Source organism: Phacochoerus africanus, chromosome 10 (assembly GCF_016906955.1).
Source record: "Phacochoerus africanus isolate WHEZ1 chromosome 10, ROS_Pafr_v1, whole genome shotgun sequence".
NCBI lineage: Eukaryota > Metazoa > Chordata > Mammalia > Artiodactyla > Suidae > Phacochoerus > Phacochoerus africanus.
The window spans coordinates 131440038-131461229 of record NC_062553.1 but is presented as its reverse complement, the minus strand read 5'-3'; the positions used below and the strand labels follow the sequence as shown (position 1 = coordinate 131461229).

The 21192-nt window shown below is 42.4% G+C and overlaps 2 protein-coding genes across 2 annotated transcripts in view; one reads left to right on the top strand and one right to left on the bottom strand.

Moving 5' to 3' along the window:
* Positions 1 to 21192, top strand: part of DSPP (dentin sialophosphoprotein) — a 122605-nt gene that overhangs the window by 28997 nt on the left and 72416 nt on the right. The gene's annotated exons all lie outside the window — the stretch shown is intronic.
* The window catches only part of SPARCL1 (SPARC like 1), a 43496-nt gene that overhangs the window by 17125 nt on the left and 5179 nt on the right, over positions 1 to 21192 (bottom strand). Inside the window, exon 2 of the mRNA XM_047797957.1 lies at positions 1725 to 1788. Coding sequence (XP_047653913.1) covers positions 1725 to 1778 — 54 coding nt within the window. The 5' untranslated portion in view covers positions 1779 to 1788. The remainder of the gene's footprint in view (positions 1 to 1724; positions 1789 to 21192) is intronic.

Sequence of the window (21192 nt, the reverse complement as noted above, 5' to 3'; positions counted from 1 at the left end):
GAAGGTGGCCTTCAGTGTCCACGTATACATTTGTAACAACATACCCTCTGGAAGGCTCTTAACCACACAGAATCCACTTAGGCCTGGAGAATTTAGACAGAGGGGACAACCACACAAGCTTTTTAATAGGTAAATCCTTTGAGAAGATACTTAGCTTTTTAGCATTTGCCTGGGTCTGTATGAAAACAAATTGTCCTGAAGGGGAAGCATCTGGAATGTGTCTATATGTAGGCGTGTCATTCAAACATTTGGTTCAAAGACACTTTTGATGCCTGTTTACAGAGTGGCAACAGCTGCAGAGGCAAACCACATTTTCAGAAGAAAACAGTGATTCTGTGGGAACTTCCCTCTGTGCTGAACGTAATTTATTCCCCTGTTGTAATTTCAGAGAACAGTATTTGGTTCCAGCTGGAGCAGCTCCTCACTACTTAGGCACGATTCTCAGAGGTGGTCATAAATTCTGTTTTCTAAGAACAACTCGTTCTGGGTGGCATGTTGTTATTTCTGCGGACCCCTCTGTCAGCCGGAAGCTAGCCACTAGCTATTGCCCAAGCAAGGAGAGACTCTTAGATGCAGTGGAGAGGGAAGGAGAGAGGGACAAGAGGTAAATCAAGAAGGGAAAAGAGGTCTATTTTAAGGAGGTGGATTTCCCCCGCCTTTGGTGAAAAGGAAAAGTTGGCGCCAATCCTTTCATGTGATTAAGGATGATATGGATGGAGCATGGTGGAGGGTAGTGTGAGAAAAAGAATGTATATATGTGTGTGTGACTGGGTCACCTTGCTATACAGTAGAAAATTGACAGAACACTGTACACCAGCTATCTTGGGACACATTAAAATCATTTTTAAAAAAGGATGACATGGATCGTTTAGGAGATACCCAAATGATCATCAAGCCATGGCTCCGTTAAACAACCAATCAAATTAGGCAGCTTCCAGGTATTTTGAGGCTGCTGACATTGTCTCAAAGGATCCAATTCGTGTGTAGCTGATTTACTGCTGTGTGAGTGGTGGGGCTGGTATATCTGACTGTGGAGAAAAGAGTGTTCCAGTCCTGTCTGCTTTGCGGGTTTGCTCGGGCAGACCCCCGAGGAGAAGTTGGAGTCCATACCATTTCCTGCCCTTCACCTCTTGGCTTCTGCTTTTATTATAGACTTGGAATTTCTCAACCAATATGCATTAATCTTAAAGAAAATGCTGCTGGAGAGTGTGGGTATTTGCTCCAAGATTTCTTATACTAATTTCTTAGATTTCTCATATAAGTGTGATAAGCTTCCATAGGAGAACTTATTTTTTCCTTTTCTCTTTGGTATTTGGGCATCCCAGGCTAATAAATTGTTAGTTAACAGCCGCATATTTAAATGTATCTTGTTGAACCTGATGGTTCTTAAAGAAGGAAAAAATTTATTTCATTTTTTTTCTAGTCATTCCCTGCTTGGGAAAAAAAATAATACGATTGAAATAAAAAAGAGAATTTCAAACCATTATATAAAAACTTAAAAAATTTTTTTTTATTTTAGTCTGTGCCCACAGCATGCTAAAATTCCCAGGCCAGGAACTAAACCCCTGCTACAGCAGCAACCCAAGCTGGAGCAGTGACAATGCCAGATCCTTAGCCTGCTGAGCCACCAAGGAATTCCCATAACATTCTCATCTAAATGATGGATTTAATCTAAACTAAATGTCAGGAGGGGGAGATGTAACAGCAGAAGAAAGGATGTTTACCGGGACTGCAGCTGCCGTTCCCAAAATGTACAGGAAAAAAAGCAGAGTCTTCATCTTTCTAGCCCTGTAAACCAAGAAGATAGTTAGCAGTGGTAGGTAAATATGTTTCCTTGTGAAAGTTAAAAGATACTCTTCTTAGCAAGTATTGAACTTGATACCGTCCTTTATATTTAAAGGCAGTTTTTGGAGTTCCCGTCGTGGCTCAGTGGTTAACGAATCCGACTAGGAACCATGAGGTTGCGGGTTTGATCCCTGGCCTTGCTTGGTGGGTTAAGGATCCGGTGTTGCCGTGAGCTGTGGTGTAGGTTGCAGATGCGGCCCGGATCCTGCGTTGCTGTGGCTCTGGTGGAGGCCAGCAGCTACAGCTCTGATTCAACCCCTAGCCTGGGAATCTCCATATGCCACAGGAGCGTCCCAAGAAATGGCAAAAAGACAAAAAAAATAAAAATAAAAAAAAAATAAACAAATAAAAATAAAGGCAGCTTTTGCCTTTGTGGACTCACATGTCTGGAAAGACAGATTAATGACAGTTTTTACCTAGCCGTGAGAATGACTCCTTGAGTTTTTGGCCCAGCTGTGTTTGACAGAACCTGTGTTGGGTGATGACTGTGCTTCCTTGGATAAAGGCTGTATGCAGATCTTGGGTCCGGAGATACGAGAATATTCATGGTGAAAATAAACGTCACACAGTGATGTAACATAGTGTGTCAGATTTGGATAAAACAGACCCTGCCTCTTCAGTGTTGGGGAAACTCACACATTCAGTTCGGATTTTTAGGACGGAGACATCGCACTGTCCTCCGGGGACCATCCACATTCACCTAATTTAGAGTCTCACTTTGGCAAATCTGTGCGTTGGCGGCCGCCTGCAGGTGGGTTGGCTTTTGCAGGCACCGTGTGTTTTAAACTAGCATTTTAAACTTGGGAGCTTTCATGTTAAACTCAAGATTTGCAGTTTTTCTTGAACCATTGATCTTCTCAGCAACAGTAGATCTTCGTGGCAAAAACCCTTGGCTGGATCTGTGAGGGATGCTGGCAATTGTACTTGGTTTGTATCATTTTTCTTAGTTGCCTTGCATTTGAGTTTTAGTTGGCTCCAAATTAACTTTTTGAGTTTAGAGATGAGCCATGTGAGGCTCAGAGATGCTAAGTAAATTGGTATCCACATGAACCCTCTGAAAATAATGGACTGTCTACACTTTCTTGCAGAGGATCTCTCAGTCTGCTAGTCTGAACCCTGACTGGGGTTGGGTGTAGTTTTTATTCTTTTCTTTTTCTTTTTACATCCACACCTGTGGCATATGGAAGTTACCAGGTGAGGGGTCGAATTGGAGCTGTAGCTGCCAGCCTACACCACAGCCACAGCAACGTGGGATCTGAGCCACATCTGGGACCTACATCACAGCTCTTGGCAACGCCGGATCCCCGACCCACTGAGCGAGGCCAGGGATCGAACCTGAGCCCCCATGGATGCTAGTCGGATTTATTTCCACTGCACCACAGTGGGAACTCCCCGGTTGTTTGTTTCTAAATAAAGAGTTCCAAACATTGTAAGGTTTAAAGTTTTCTGTACTTGGCAAAATACATTTTTTCTGTGTTGCTTGTCATAGAAGGTTGGCTGTGTTATTTGATAGAGAAAAATCCCTTTAATTAGTGCTTTTTGCAGTCTAAACAAGGAAATTCACTGAAATTAAATATCCTTTGACTCAATGTTTAAATAAAAATGTATAGTGCACCACACCCCTCCTCCATGAAAACTCTTCCCCTTGCAGTTATGTTAAAGCAAAAAAACAAACAAAAAAACAGGGTGCACTGAAAAAAACCAAACTGTCAGGAGACCTAGATCCTGGCTCCAGCACTGTCCCTAACTGTCCAGGAGACCTTAGGTAGGTCAATTACCTTTTCTTAGATAGTTTTCTTAGGTCATGAACAGTGAAGAGGGCGACCTATGCAATCCTCCAGCCTTAATAGTTCATGGTCCTAAAATGGGAAATAATTCTATGAATCTCAGACCCACTAAGTGCTGCTACCCTTAAATTACTAAACTCACTAAAAATACATATTTTATGATTTTATTGTATCAAAAATAAAATATTTTGATATGATATTTAGTGCTTCAAGTAAATAAATAGACTCAATTTTCTATCTCTATTATTGATGGTAATTTAAAATATTTTATTCTCTTAGTAAATGCTGACTGTAAAGAGTCATTAATGTCTTCTGGAATTTAACATTCATTCACTCATTCCATCAGTATTTAATCGGTGTATGGAACTCTAGTCATTTCTATTTTAGATAAGCATATTTTTACTATTCTACTGTAAAAGAAAAACCTGTTAAAATATAAAGTAGTACTTAGTGGAGGGCTTTTTTATCTTGGCACTGTTAATATTTTGGGCTGGATAGTTCTTAGTTGTGGGGACTGTCCTTTGTATTTTAAGATATTTAACAGCATCTTTCTATCCACTAGATATCAGTAGCAAACCCCCATCCCCCACCAGTGATGACATCCAAAAATGTCTCCAGACATTGCCCAGTGACCCTGGCGGGAAATTCATCCTGACTGAGAACTACGGGCTTAGTAGAAGGAGCATGGTGCTTTGGGATTAGAAACACCTGTATTTGAACTTGAACTGACACTTGCCCTTCTTGTGATCTTTGGCAAGTTGCTTAACCCTCTGAACCTCAGATTCCCCATCTGAAAATGCGGATAACATTTTGTGATGGTTAATTTTATGTGACAGCTTGACTGGGCCGTGGGATGCCCAGGTATCTGTTATATCCAGATGCAGCTGCGAGGGTGTTTCCAAAAGAGATGAGCATTTGAATCAGTAGACTGCGTGCATAAAGCTGATTGCCCTTCCAGTGTGGGTGGGCTTCATCCAGTCTGGGGAAGGCCTGTATAGAATAAACCGGTAGAATAAGGGAGAATTTGCTCTCTCAGCCTCACTCTTTGAACTGGGACATTGGTCTTCTCCTGACTTAAGACTGGATACACCACCAGTGCTCCTGGTGCTCAGGCCTTCAGACTAGGACCACAGAGTTACATGAGATCACCATGGTACTGGGTCTCCAGCTCGAAGACGGCGAATCATGGGACTTTATCAGTGTTATAATTGCTGGAGCTAATTTCTTATATCAATCAAGTTTTCTCTATATAAACATCCCCCCCCCCACCTTGGAGAACCCAATTCAACAGCTAATTCAGTTTGGTGAAGATTAGAAGAAACAGTATTTGTAAAAATGCCTGATACCTAGGAGGTGCTCAATGCATTTTTCCTCTTTTTTCATTTTCCATAAAAGTCAAATTGTGATTCTCGGATCAACAACTTAGAGCCTCAGAAAATAATATAATTTAAGTTTTGCTGTGAGGTCAGAAATAATTTTCCATGGGAACATTTAACGTCTCTTTTGGAATTCCCTCATGGGTTCACCGGGTTAAGGATCCTGTGTTGTCACTATTGTGGCTCTGGTTACAGATGTGGTATGGGTTCAGCCCCTGGACTGGGAACTTCCACATGCCACAGGCACAGCCAAAAGAAAAAAAAAAAACCAGTCTCTTTTGCCTGCCCATTTACCAAAGCTCCCTTTAATTCCAGAGGTCTTTCCTACATGCGTCACATATAACAATGGGATTAGGTTGAGACACTCAGCACAAGTCTTATAAATGGTAGCGGCAAAAGGGGAAGCAAGTCTCATCAAAAGCATTGTGTGTTTTAAGACTAATTTTCTTCTGATTTTAGCCTTTACAGCAATATGTATAGCTAATTAAATTGGGGGAAACATTGCCCTTTAATTTGATCACAGGATCTCACAAATTCCCTCCGCTTTCTTAAATCTAATGCAGCTGAAGGAGTCAAGAAGAAAGATGTGTCCAGTTGGCCAGAGCTTGCATCCCTGATGTACTCCTTTCTTCATTTATTGAGCTCTTACTAGTCACTGCCTAAACACAGGGCCACATTCTTCCTGTCTGAAGAGTTAGAAAGAAGGAGGTCACATAAATTGACGATTTTACATCAAGGGTAATGGGAATGAGTGCACTGGCAATCCAGATAGGAAGCTTTTGCAATGAGGTGGCTGATATCGCTAACCTTTACTGAGTCCTAAGTGCTTCAGTTATAGGCACTCTTCTGAGGGTTTGGATATACTAACTCTTTGAATCTTCTGAACAATTCTCCAAGGTAGCCCTTTATTTCCATCGCGTTATTAGTAAGGAGACGAAAGCGATGCGTTCAACAGAAACAGACTCACAGACTCTGAAAACAAGCTTTGGCTACCAAAGGGGACAGATGGGTGTGGAGGGTGGGAGGGATGGACGAGGGGTCTGGGATTGGCTTATGTACACTGAGGTCAATGGCATGACGGCCAGTGGGACCTGCTGTATAGAACTCCCCCCAGTATTCTTTGATAATCTATGTGGGAAAAGAATCTGAAAGAGAATGGGTGTGTGTCTATGTACAACTGAATCACTTGTGATGCAGCAGGAATTATCACAACATAGTAAGTCAACATACTTCACTAAAGCTTTAAAAAAATGAAAAAAAAAATTAGTGTGTTTAAGGTCACTCAGCTAAGCGGCAGAACTGATATTGGAGAGCTGGCTGTTTGGTTTTATGTCCGTGTCTTAACTACTATGCTCTACCTCCCTGTAGAGGAAAGGCTTTCCGAGGAGGGAGTCCTAGACCCGAGGTTTGAAAAGCGCTCAGTACTAGTTAGCTGATGAAAGATGCCGGGCAGTCGAGAGGGTGAAGCAGCATAGGTGACGGTCACGGCACATGTTTGAGTTCCTAGGGTGTTCGTGGGTGAAGTAGAGGGAGCTAAAGCTCAAGACAAGGCAATTCTTTGTGCATTAAACTAAGCGTTTTAAGTTACAGCTGAAAAGCCATGAGGACTCCATGACTGATTTTAAGTAGGGGAGTGATAGAACCAGATTTGAATGTTTGAAAGCGTCCTTGGGACTGCTTTGGGGAGGACAAAGGAGTAGAAGAAGATTTACTAGGAGGAAATTGTAATATCAAGATGGGAAGTAGTCAGACCCTCAAATTTTGCCTTTGGTCCTGAGAATGGAAAAGAGAGGGATCGTGCCAGCTGGTGCTGGCTCATAAGAACGAATTGTTGAATTTTCAGGGATTTTGTGAGCTGGTGATGAAACAAAGCCATCATTAAAAATTAAATTGTATGCACATAATTAAATTAGCTGTATTGAAAACAAAAGACATAAATGCTCAAAACTCACCACTTTATACTTATTTTACTACATTTATTGTTACTCTCTTGAGGTTATTTTTGCCTGTTGTATCTGTAGATGGAACTACTGTATAATGTGTGGTAATTCTCTTCCCAGTTCTGTCCAGCGATGTCACGGTAGTAGCTTGAAATCAGCTGTGGTGGGAGGGTTACACCGTGGAAGTCATCAAATGTTACCAATCCTCCTCTCTCCCACAAAAGCTGGTTTGTAAGCATTTGCCGGTGTACCCACTGGGCAGCTCTGAGAAATAGTTAAAGGCAAAACAGGCAAGACTTCATGACACATCGTATATTGTGCGAAGAAGAGAAGGAAGAGTCTTGGGCTGTCACTTTTTTTTTTTTGTCTTTTCTAGGGCCGCACTCGTGGCATATGGAGGTTCCCAGGCTAGGGGTCGAATCGGAGCTGTAGCTGCTGGCCGACGCCACAGCCACAGCAACGCAGGATCTGAGCTGAGTCTGCAACCTATACCACAGCTCACGGCAACACCGGATCCTTAACCCACTGAGCAAGGCCAGGGATCGAACCCGCAACCTCATGGTTCCTAGTCGGATTCACTAACCACTGAGCCACGATAGGAATTCTGGGCTATCACATTTCTAATTTGGGGAACTGAGTAAATGTTGGTGTTAATACTAAGATTAGAGAATCTGGTCCTAGAAGAAAGATGATGAGTTAGTTTTGGACTTGTTGAATTTGAGTAGAGATGTGTTTAGATAAATGAGTCTGGAGGTAGCATAGAGTTTTGGGGCTGAAGATATAGTTTGAATGCTTTTGGCATAAAAAGATATACAGTGAATAGAACAGAGGGTGCGATCCAGAACTCTGTGAGTGAATACCATTAGTTGCCATTAGAGGGATGGGGAGAACTAAAGAGAGACAGGATGCGAGAAAGGAGAGTCATATAAGGAAAAGAAAACGTTACGTGTTACAGCGAGGTCAGCATAAAGAAGGCCAGGGCTTAGCCACTGCCTTTGGAAGTGCAGAGGTTATTGGAGCATTGAGGGAGAGTAGTTTGGGTGCAGGAGTGTTAGTGGGGGCCAGTCTGTAGTGACCGGGGTGTAGACAGACAGTGATGGAGGGAAGACAGGGAGTGCAGACCTCTCTCAGGCTGGTTGGCTGTGAAAGAAAGGGGCAGGTGCAGTCACGGGAGGTTTTGATCTGTATCCTCATGTGGTCATCCAAGTATTTTCTGTGCGGAGGGGGAAGCACAAGTAGTGAAGGCGAAGACGGGGGAAACCAGGAGACGTGGTAAACAGCGAGGGCCCCCAGTGAACCTCTCATGGCCTGTGACTTTGCCTCTTGGCTTTGTGACTAGTTCTGGCCAATGGGACCTTAGCAAGTATGATCCCAGCCGAGGCCTGGGAAGCATTTGCACAGTGGGATTTGTCCTCCTGGGGAAAGCCTCTGCCAGACTGTAAAAAACCTTGGGCTAGAGGCTATTCCAGACCGTGGACTGACAGGCAGCCACGAGAAGAGAATCCTGGAGAATGAGAGACCACGTGGGATGGTTCAGCCCCAGCTGAGTGCCCAGCTTGCTGTGTCCTCACGAGTCACTCCAGACAAGAGCAACAGAAGAATGACCCATCTAAGGTCAGTTCAGGTTGCAGAATCATGTGCAAATAAAGGTGACTTTTTTGTTTTGTTTCTGGTTGCACCTGTGGCACGTGGAAGTTCCCGGGCTGCGATTGAATCTGCACCCCAGCAGCTACCCTAGCATAGCAGGGACCCCAGCCACAGCGGTGACAATGCTAGGCCTCTAACCTGCTGAGCCACAGAGGAACTCCCAAGATGGTTCGTTTTAAGTCATTTAATTTTGGCTTGGATTGTTACACAGTAATAGATAACTGAAATGGAGGAAAACGGAGAAGTTGCTGGAGTCAGTGGGAAGGCAGTATTGCACCGTGATAAAGACATAGATTGTGGAACAGGACTTCCTGAGCTCCAGTACATAATTTGCATAATATTGGATAAATTATTCAGCTCATTTCTTTATCTGTAAAGTGAGAATGGAGGTTAAATGAGATAATAGAGTCCCAGTAAGCCCTTGATAAATATTCGCTGGTCTAATATAAGCACGGGTGGAAGGTTTAACTTTGCAGAGAAGAAGGGGTTCTTTGTTCTTCCACACGAAAGGGAGGAACGCTTATCTGTCAGGGTGCGTTGAGGCAAGGGCGCTAGAATTATCAATTCATTAATTGGATTTCATTATATTTTCTGCACATTTATACAGGATTTCAAATCCTATAACATATTTTCTTGTATACCATCTCATTTTATACACTAAGGAAAAGAGGGTAGATAACATTTAACTCTAAAGAGAAGCTCAAGGAGTCTACAGTATTTGGCTAAATGTGCCGGGCTTAAGAGGTGATCCTGGACCAGAAGGCTGTGCTGTGGACTCAGAATCCAGGGCTTTCACCTGGTCTCGCAGAACAGGCTGCAGATTAGAAATCAGAAGTCTGGCTTTGGCCCCTGGCTCCGCCCAGTACTAAATGCTGCTTTGAGCAAATTACTTAATCTCTCCAAACTTCATCTGTAGAATGGGAATAACAAATCCAGGGTCAAAGGGAGCCACTCAGGCAAGGAAGTTCTTCACAAACTCTGAAATAACATATGCGTGTAAAGGATTATTATTTCCATTGCTCTGCCTGGTGCCTGTCATCAGTAGTGTCATGAGAGCCACTTAGGGCTTATATTTGGTGTGGTATGAGGGAAATGAATCTTTAGTGTTCCTTACTTTTTCTCCGTGTCTTCTTCCCCTTGGTGATTTTAAACTGCCCGAGAGTCCTAGTTCCAGAATATTTTTACGTTAGTTCACACAATAAAACAAACTCACTTGTTCTATATTCCACACATCTAAATTCTAGTTTTCTGCCTGCATCTAATCCATAGATAGGAGATAAGAAAATTCCTGAGTTAGTGCCTTTCTAGTCTTAGGTAAGAGAAATCTTCACATTGGCTTTAACCCAAAGGAGCTGAGAACCCAAGAATGCTGAGAATTTGGGCCTATCGGTGGAAAAGACATATTAAGATAGGATAAGTATAGGCACATCGTATGAACTTAGGTGGCCAGTTCTGCAGGCTTTTTGGGAGTCAACCCCAATATTTTCTGCATGGTCCCTGATTATTATTGTGTCTTTGGCTGGACCTAATTTTTAGGGGTCTAATGTTATTTTCCATCCTGAAATCAAAAATAAAACATAAAGACAGAATACGGTTACCTCATTTAGAAGGGTCCTAGGAGGAAACCACCTCAAGTTTTCCACTGCAAAGCAGATGCCTGTGTTGTATGTGTAAAGATAGGGCTTTGTGGAACCACCCAGTGTCTCGAATGCAGGAGGCCCCACGTTCCTCTGCTGTGTCCCACTCAGTCCTTCGGACCCATCACTGGGCGTTTTTGTCTCACCGAGCGAGTTGTATTTGCCACACATTGATCAAAAATAATTCCGTGGCCTTTCACTTCTTATTTTAAGAATGAAACAAATGTGCTAATTTGTGTAATAAGACAGAGTGGAGAACTCTCCTGGAGAATGAGAGGTTTTTGAAAATAACTGTGAAAATGAAGACTGCAGGAGGCTTAATTAGCGGATGCTTGCAAAGTGCTTTGAAAATGAAACCCATGATGTTCTTGCTAAGAATGATGAACACCATTTATTCTTGGATAAGTAAGAAGTCATGTATTTGGAGACATTCAAAATTTGGTGTGCACTCTCTATAAGATGCAGATTATTTTTGCAGGAAGAACAAATAAAACTATGTGAAACATGCAGAAGTGAGACATTTTTGAATATAGAATTATTATTCTCAAAGACTTAAATATTCAGTATTGATGTGCAAGTAGGTAAATATTATTTTGCCCAAATGTACAAACTTATTCCAAGGCAGCAGCATAGCTAAAGACAGGTGGTGTGTATAGAACTGGAAGTTCTAACTCCAGACTGGCACTGCTTTTCACCAGCCAAGAGACTTTGGTCAAGTCAGTGGTTTCTTCATCTACAAAACAGGAAAACAATATTAGCTTTCCTGTTTTATCTTCTAGGGTTGTTTTGAGATTCAAATGTGATCAGATAGTCATTTGACAATTTTACTAACTATAGAAATGAAATGAAAGATATCATTTCTTTGAAACATTCATCAGGCAAAAAAGGCTTCGTAACCCTAATAAATAATAATTCACAGAGACTTTTTTTTTCTCCTTTTTTTTGCTGCCCTGCAGCCTGTAGAGTTCCCGGGCCAGGAATCAGATCTGAGCTATAGCTGCAACTTAAGCCGCAGAAATGCTGGATCCTTAACCCACTCTTGCCAGGCCAGGATTGAACCTTCGTCCCAGGGCTCTCAAGATGTTGCCCATCCCATTGCACCAGAGCAGGAACTCCTCACAGAGACTTTTACTTAGAGTTCTTAAGTTAGTTTTCTCTTTCCTTTGCCCCTCTGTTCCTTCTCCTGGGTCTAGAGAGAGGTGGAGGGGAACTTTGAATGGAGCTTTCTCCTTCTCCTAGGAACAAGTTGTCTCATTACCGGACTTTCAGGAGCAGCTTATCTGGAATTTGAAAAGATGACTTCTAGACGCCATTGTATAGGTATATCCTTTCTGAGGAAGCCCAGGATTTGGAAATTTCAAGTGCCTGGAGTTCCTCCACTGGCTGGCCCATATACCATCAAAATGGATATCCAGATGAGACATTTGATACAGCAAAAACAGGTCTTCCATGAAGAACTAACTAAACCTCCATGAAGTCAACTCTATTCTAACTTACGTGAGTGGTTGTCTTGAGGGAATTTCTAACATTTTTCTTTTTTTTTTTTTTTAAGGGCCACACCTGTGGCATATGGAGGTTCCCAGGCTAGGGGTCCAATCAGAGCTGTAGCTGCCGGCCTCACCACAGCCACAGCAACACCAGATCTCAGCTGCATCTGGGACCTACACCACAGTTCATGGCAACGCTGATCCTTAACCCACTGAGCGAGGCCAGGGATCGAACCCGCATCCTCCTGGATATGAGTCGGGTTTATTTCTGCTTTGCCATATTGGGAACTCCCACGTTTTTCATTTAATATGTGTAAACAGTGTGATATAGAAAAGATGGCTCTAACTTCTTCCACTGAGAGGTGAAGTCAAAGTCTCTTCCCCTCAAATCTGGACTGGCCTTAGTGACGAACTTGACCAGATGATGGAGGTGGGAAGTGATGTGCTGTGACTTTGGAGGTTAGCTCATAAGAAGCATTGGGAGTTTGACCTTGATCCCTTGGAGCACTTGTTTTGGGAGTTCCAAGCCACTTTTTAAGAGACTGTATTGCCACAGAAGTCCCTGTTCAGTGGTTCCTGCTGATTCCCAGCTTTCCACCTGTCCTGGCAAAGGCACCATATATGTGAGTGGAGCCACCTGGGACCCTTCCGAGGGGCTCACCTGCCAGCCCAGCACCTCTGAGTGACCCGTCCAAACACCTGACCCACAAAAATCTTGAGACATTATGAAGTAATTGTTGATTAAAGCCACAATTTATAAGCAGCAATGAAGAATAAAAATGAACATTAAAGATCTTGAGTGAAATATTCGTTAGAAGTAGAATCACACGTGTTCATCAAGGTATTATTTTGCTGAAAAAGTAGGTTTTTATCATTGGCTGTTTAACGTCATAGATAATGCAATGGCTTATACTTTTTGAGATTTTACTATATGTCAGGCACTGTGGCAAGTGTATCACCCATGTGTTCCCACCTGTCACCTCACCCCCCCTCTGTGCCACTGAACCCAGTCACAAGCGAGGGTCATGGAAGCCAAAGGATGCAGGAATTTCCAAAGGGCTGGCGTGGACATTCTCCAGCTCAGGAGAAATGAGTACATTCTCCCTGTTCTCTGGTGTGTAATTGAGGGATGGCTTTAACTATATTTAGAGGATGCCCACAGGCTCACCTTTGGCAAGACTGTGCAATAGCCTTGTTTCCACACCTCCTCATCATTCCTTTTAGGGGTCCTCATCTTACTGTGTCACCCACCACTTACCAATCTCGTGGGTCTCATTTCACCCACGAGAAAAGGCAGAGCTCTGTCCTTTTCCTGAGGCTTTTGCCAGCCCTTCAAGAAAGTCTCCACCACTCCCTGCCCTGTGGTGTGGGGGAAAAATGACTTTGGCCATATTTATTTTTCTTTGCTCATATCATATTGTGATATCTGCCATTTAAGTGCCTCTTTCTCAGTGAATGCTGGATTTTTCATATTTACATTTATTTATTTCATATACTGTTGAGTATAACCAGAGGCGGATGTACCACAAAGCTAAGAAGTGTACGTTTTAGGGATCCTTACTTGTATAGGCCCCTTACAAAGCCCTATGCCTGATTTTGATTTTTTCTGTTTTTAAAAAAAGAAAGCTTTACACGCTTGTAAACTTCTGGTTCGCAAGTTCTGAATCCCCTCCTGAGTATGGCTCATCTGAAGGTCTGAGGTCTCTGTCATGTTGTAGGACTTAATAATATCTGAATGATTCGTTTCATGGTATTACTAGCACGACAGTTCACCTTTTGAAGCCTACCGATGATCAGATACGTCTGTCCTGGCCCTTTGTCTGCTTCTGGCTTGTCTCTCTAGCCCAGAATTTATTTTATTCTCAACCTCCTTGGAATTTCTTTTCTCTGAATGCCAGGTTCTTAGCTTTCTTCTCCTCTGACTGCTCTTATTTGAACTTCCCTTATTAGTTAAACTCTACCAGCCACTAGACCCACTTTGGGTTCAATGGAAATTGTCTCTCTTCTTTTGTTAATAGAGTAAGTCGGTTATTAAGTTCAGTTAGTTGGGAGAGGAATTTCAAGTGCTTTCAGCTCTGTGAATGTACCAAGAATTATTCACTGGGTTCTCTTCCAGGAGTAAGAAAAGCAGCAAAACGTACCTAAGAACAGTTCCAAGTAGCCTCATGCTCATGGTGTTGGGAGACAATGGTGGGCTTTGATGCATAATTTTTGTGTGAACTGCTAAAGAAAGCACTCTCACCAAGTAGCAGTCCCCTCAGGATTCAGTGCATGGTCGGGTTTCTCATATGCCTGGATGAAGGCTGACACACTGAATCAAGAAAACTACCGCTTGCCCCAGTGGTGCAATGTTACACATTCCCTGACTTCTGTGAAAGAAAGATTCAATAAAGCCTAATGGATTTCTTGGCTGGGGTTGGAGGAGGTCTTTGAAACTAGGGTGAAAAGCCTAGGTTTATATATGCCTTCAGAGGGGAAGCTCAAGAAGATGTATTCTGGCAGCGAGACGACACAGCTGTCTACAGCTGGGCCTTCTGCCTTTCCCACGTTGGGAAGAGATTTTTCCCCTCTGCATATCCATTTACGTCCTCAGATCCACTCCACACCCACTCTCCAGCCTTCTCCAGGCCTGGCGGCCCCAGGGCCTGTGTGACTTGCATCGTTGGTTCTTTTGCCTGATGGTTTCTCTTGGGGGTCTGCCAGTGGGGTGCCCCTGGGGGAGAGATTTGGGGAAGGAAGAGAGTCACATCAGGGTATGTGTCTTCTCAGGGCCCTCTCTGTGACTGTGTTCCACTCCTGATGGTCACAGCCCCTGTCAGTGTCTTTTCCAGCATTTTCTATCTGGGATCAAAAAGTCCTTCTTTCCTTGGCACATACAAGCGTAGCTCTTACTAGTCTATTCTCACAATCCCTTGGAACTTCTCCGGGCTCTGCCCACACCTTGGTAAATTATCCATTAATGCCACTCTCCTCAAATCCCCAAATTCGATGTTCCTGCCTGGATCTGTCATTTCCCTGCTAGGATCATACAGTCCTTGATTGAAAATTTAAGACTCCTGGGTTTTCATGTAATTCAGATCCCCTGCCAACAAAAGTCTCCCCCTCTCCAGTGTTGCCCTGTTTCAAGTCTTTCTGTAGTTGCTGTGGGAACCCACTCAGAACCCCAGAGTTGTTATAAAGGTTATTTTAAGATAAAGACATTGGAGATTCAACAGATGAAGAAGGAAGCCTTCTTGGAGCTTCCCTTGTCTGACTAACAGCAAAAACTTCTGAGAAATGAGAACTGCCATAAATTTCCTCTTTAGGGTGGCTTCTACTCCCAGGAGAGAGACCTGCTGTAAACCTCCCGTAAAATCCTCTCCAAGGGAATTTTATGACCTTGAAAAAGACAGAAGAACCACTTATACCTTTATAGGCAGACATCACAAACTCTCATCTCCAGTTTGTTCTAAAATCCCATTTATTTTCCCCGAAGAAATCTTTTTCTACGGAAGCTGTTTCTCCCCCTTCCCTTTCTCCTCCTGAGCTAGGTTTATAGGCCTTTAACAACTTAAGGAGCCAACTACTTTTGTTGGCTTCTGTACGCATATGAATACACCTTTTTCGCCTTTGAATCTGTCTTTTGTCAGTTTAATTTGCAAGCCCCATTACTGAACAAAAGAGGGTGGAGGAAGAAATTTTCCTTCCTAACACTGCCTTAGCACATGCACGTATTTCTTTTTAAATGGAATGTAGCCGCCCTCACTTTGGACCGAAACAAAAGCTACAAGGTATTAAAATGTGACTAGCACTCAATAAAGGTTATTTCACATGGGGTTTGAAGTTGTTATTGAATTAACTCTGGGAGTGTTTTGTGTCAGGCTTTGGCGTTTTTCACTTTACTCTCCCCTTTCTCTTTTCATGCAGTCTCAGGAATGTTGTGACACCAGGATTAATCTGGAGACTTGGGAAGTAAATTGTCTCTCTGTTCTTTTCCCTTCCACTGCAGTCCTTTCACCACACCAAAGGAAACCCAACTCATTACTTAGTCTGATTGACCATTTTAAACATTGTTCTAAAAATACTGTTTTTGAATGGTTAGTCCCAGAAGGTACAGAAACTTGCCTAATCAAGAGTAGCCTAATTAGCCACATTAAAACGAAATTGTATTTTGGATGAATAATACTGTACAAGGGACCGCGTTGTTGATTCTTTTTGGACAATGACTATGTGGGGTCTCATGGCACTACAGTGTACACAGCACATTGACTCTGGGCCATGGCTCTCTGGAGGGATTAACCCTGTTAACAAGATTCCGTGAGGCATGAGGTGAGTCAGCCACCTCCAGCTATAACCATAACCTCAGCCCTTACGGCGGCCACCATGTAAAACACAGGAGTTGGGAAAAATCAAACAACAAAGAACCAAATGTAGAGTAAGCATGGGCTGGGTTTTTGTGTGTTACCCTTTGGGAAAGAAAAGACGTGAATCCTATTCAGATCTCAGGCTATAGGAATTTGCAATATTCCTATCAGAGTATCTTTCAAATTATAAGAAAACATTTGCTTTTGAAATCAGTCACTTCAAACTGTTTTCATATCACAAGAAGACATCAGTCAGGTGTTTTAATAGGGAGCTGATGCTGGTCTTCCACCCCCGCACCGTACATACCTAGATGCTATTGAACGCAGGACCACCAAAAGCTTTAAGCTCCTGGTTTAAAGCAAAAGATTCTAGTAGTTTCCTCTGCCTATACTTTAGGAAACTACTGAAACGTTTTCCTAGAAAGAGCTTAATCTACCCCTCCCTCTGAGGTCCTCAAAGCTTATCATTATATGTGCGAGAACTGGGGAGCAGGGAAGAAAAAGGAAAGGGCAGGTGACACTTGGAGCTCAGCATTTTGTTTTGTTTCAGTGTTTTGTTTCTTCTGAATTTCAACAGAATGCTGTGTTGATTTAGAGTTAGTTCAAAGTTGTTTAGTCTCCAAGAAAAGATTGGGAAATTCGCTGAACAAATGGCTTGATAGTTAAAAAATGATTCCAGTGTGCTAAGACAGCATGAAGATCTGACCAATTGTGGCATCTTAAAACCAGTTTTCTTTGACCCATTATCAAGATCGGTTCTTCTGACTTTCGTAGATTTCAGGCTACCTTCCCATTGGGTCCCTCTATCATACTATTAAAATGATCGGGTAACTCAAGTCAAATTGAGTAAGGTAAAAATTCATTACTTTTGGAGTTATTTGAGGGTCACTTTGAATGGTGGATTCTTATCCTTGTTTATTTACTTTTATTAACTCTATGGGCATAGCACTGTAATTGAATTTATGGTGAATTTTATCCTATTTAAACAAACAAACAAACAAAAGCATATACCTGTCCTTACTCCATTCATATGCAATTAAAAACTTACTGGTTGCCTGGATGCTCCTTCTAAAACCTGTGCCCATTTGGAGGGAAATGCTGCAAATCTGGGTCTTGCACATATTTAGTGTTCTGCGGTGATGATGTTGCAGTGATAGAGATTTCATTAGAATGTGGTTTGTAATTTTATCGTTTTAACAATTGTGGACTTTCTCCAGGTATTTGTAAAATATTTATTTCCATAAATGACTGTTTGGAGAACTGTCTCCATTAATCTCAGTTAGGTTTTAGGGATTTGGGGTGACCCTTCTTCAGGTAGCACTGCAGTTTCTCATTTCCCTCAAGGGAATGGGTTGGCCGAAAGGGTGGCACAAGGCATTGAAGATGCCAGGAAAAGATTATAAGAGGATACTAGCTTAAATAACTCACTGCATTTTTTTTCTTATTTAACATGACATTTCAAGTTCAAAAAGAAAAGTCATCTTGCTGAATCAAAAGTGTGTATGTGGAAGATTTTGCTTTACTCAAGCAATGGATCCTTGAGAAAATCTCCAGAAGTTCCTGGCATTGGATATAAAAATATTTTTCCTTCTTATGGGCATAGGGTAGTTACAGTATGCCCATTTTTCCTAAGCAAAGCAGGTCAAGGTCACTGCAACCTTTCTTCATAGATGCCTAAGAAAGGAAGCAGAACACAAGACACATCCCAGAGTCTGAAACCACTTTGTTTAGTTTCTTTTTGTATCAAAAGGATTGGCTTTCACTGCTGGAGAGGTTGTAATTGGATTTCACCATGAAAGGGGGTTGTAATTAGATTTCTCAGCAGGTCTACCAGTTTTGTCCCTGGAAAAAAAACAGGGAAAAGGCCTTGAATATTCTTTCCTCTAGCTGGAAAGGTAGCCCAGCCAAACCTGCAGAGATTGGTTTGAAAGGCATGGGCAAAATGGGCCATGCGTATGTCAGCCAACCCCCACCCCCCCACCTCTGATGGACCAGTGAGTGCGTTGTCCTTCAGGTCGAGGGTGAATAGCCGGGCCTGTGACAGCTAAAGATGGCTTGATATTTGGTAGGAAACATAGGACATTCCTCTGAATGAAACCCTCTGCCTCTTGGTTTCATTGTCTCTTGGTGCCCTGAAATTTCGATCTCCTAGAGAAGGGGAGGCACCTAGAACATCATTCTCCATCTAGACTCAGGAGTGAACTTAACACAAACAATATATTTTCGGTCCTGTGGTTCGTTTTGAGTTCTTATTTGTATTGGTTCCATGCCAGATTCTATAATATTTTCCAGAAGTTTAAATTGGAATAAGATTAGGTCAGAGAAGGTGTGTGTATTTGATTTCTTTTCAGTTCTTAGAGGTTTTTTGTTTGTTTGTTTGTTGGCCATGCCTGTGGTATGCAGAAAGTCTCAGGCTAGGGATTAAACCCATGCCACAGCAGTAACGATACTGGATCCTTATCTGCTAGACCACCAGGGAACTTCCAGTGCTTACAGTTTTTTAAAAGAACACTATGTAATTAATTTAGAAAGATTAATTTAAATTTACATTGAAAATGTAGATTTTATTTTTGAAGTTCTGCCTCCTGCCTTGTCACGTAAATCTACACCATCTGCGTGCACTGGGCATTCCTTGTCTCCCTATAGCCCTCCTCTTTTTCCATCTTCCTGCTCTTTTGTTTCCTCCTATGTGTTAACAAGCTGTCGGACCACTGAACTAGAGTGGGAACACGGCAGTCCGTTTCTTTAAAGAGAGGAACAGGCTTGGAGTCTACTGTTTTCCAGCTCTCTCTCTCTCTCTTTTTTTTTTTCTATTTTTTTAAATTGTTATTTCCCCAATACAGCTTTTTTTGCTACTGTACAGCATGGTGACCCAGTTACATGTACATGTACACGTTCTTTTTCCTCCCATCATCAGGCTCCATCATAAGAGACTAGACGTCGTTCTCAGTGCGACACAGCAGAATCTCATTGCTAATCCATTCCGCCTCGTCTATTGGCTATGTCAGTGACTCTTAGGAAATTTTAGTGCTGGGAGTTACTGATTTCAAGTTTTTTTCAATCGAATGTCCCTCATGTTGCTGATCTCTCCCCTCCTTGCCACCCCCAGTCACTGGCTCCTTCATCGACAGCCTCAGCCAAACTTACGTCCTCTTCCTTCTCTTTGAGATCAAGAAAACTTCCTTTAGCATTGTTGGTTTTCAAGGCAGATGATGCCTACTTGTTCTGTTCATCTTACCTTGTCTAAAGTCAGAACTGAGGAGGATTTAATGTACACCCTAGGAGAAGGAGAGGTTTGCACTGACTTTTTTTACTTTCCTTTTCTTCTGACTATTAGCATCTTATTCCCTGGAGTACGTACATCCATGCTTCCAAATAAGGCCAGGTATCTTTCGTTGAGTTTGTTTATATCAGGAGGAAGATATAGGCTGCTATTTTTAGTAAGCATTGTAACTACGGAAAAATTTCCCTTCAGGGAAGTGTTGTGAACAAAATGATTATTATAGGCTCTTCATAATCAGGCTCAAACAGCACTCTCCCTCTCGCCACCCTGACTTTACATGGTAGCCAGAGGCTTTGTTATCAAAGAGCAAATCCCTTGCTCATATTTTGGCTCTCAAGTGCACGTTGTTACCTGATCCGGAGTTAACACTGATGTTTTAGGGTTTTTAAAGTATCAATGAGTCTCTGGGGAGAGCTCTGCAGCTTGGCATTAAAGTCGTCTGAAGGATTAAGAAAATGCCTTTCTATTTTGAGCTCTCTGCTGAGTCACCATTTGACGTGAAGTTGTTCCAGCCCTGTGAGTGGACACGATATCCTAAGACTCAAAGAGGCAGACTTCACTGGAGCTCTGACCTTCAACTGCCTGTCATCCTGCCTAACTGCACACCGCTAGGCTAGGGGTAGACATGGTTCATCAAAACTTTGAGTCTAACCAGAATTCAACAGAGACGTTAAAGATGCACATTAAACGTGAATGGGGGGGGGGGGGATAAATACATTTAGTGCTCAGGGAAGAGGGCGTCGTGGGGAATTGCTTAGGCTTCACATCTCTCCCTGCTCTCTTCCTCGAAGGGGCCACGATCCCTTCTGCTGCAGGTTTGCACAAGGTGTTCACACCCTCAGAGTTCTCTTGCCAGCACCCACTTGTCCCAGCCATCCCCCCCCACCCCAGCACACACACCTTCCACAGGCTTAGCCTCTGTCTAGCCTTCGGACCAAGGAAAGTCATCACTGACCTTGAACGGAAGTCAGGCTCCTTACATGCTCTCTTAGTACAAAGGTGCTTTGCCTTAACACTTACTTCAGCATATGACTATAAACACTACGTGCTCAATAGAATGTAAACTTTTTTACCACCCCAAATCATGCTATAAAAATGAGAGATTGGTTTTATATTCTAGTACTTCTGAGGTCTCTGGCTCAATTACTTCATTTTGAATACTGAAGTACCATTTCAGGGAAATAGCAATTTCTCAAGCAATGCCTATTTTTGTTCTTACGAAGGTCACCTTGACAGTGAAAAAGCAGTACAGATATTTAAAGTAGATTTAGTCATTTTTCTTGAGGTATGACTTCATTGTTGCCAACTGGAATTACATACTTGTAGAAAACCACACTTGACAGACTCAAGTGGTTTTAAAATAAGTCCTTTAAAGAGCCATATAGCAGGTAATTAATATGTAGAGGTCATCACCATAGCATGAGAATTTATGCTTGGAGCTCAAATTTGCAGCACCAGCAGATTTCTGAGAGGTGCCTTATAACAACTCGCAGAGGATTGATGAGGCATTACTCTCTACTAGGTAATCACAGAGTGGAGCCAGTGAACACAGACAATGATCTTAAAGATGCACAGCGAGAGTTCTCACAAAATTGTTTCATGAAATATGAGACTGGAAAAAAATTCCTTTTATAAGTATTAAATATTTAAAGTGCAATGAGATTTAAAATATGTACTCCTAGCAATAGAGTAAGTGTCCTAAGCATACATTACAATGTATCCTCCATCTGTGCATTTACGTCGCCCAAAGACTTTGGCTGAGGATCTTTCCATTAGAAAAATGAAGATGGATTTGTATTCAGGTTACCTTATGTTTGAGCAAATGCATTTTTTATTAATGTGATGAT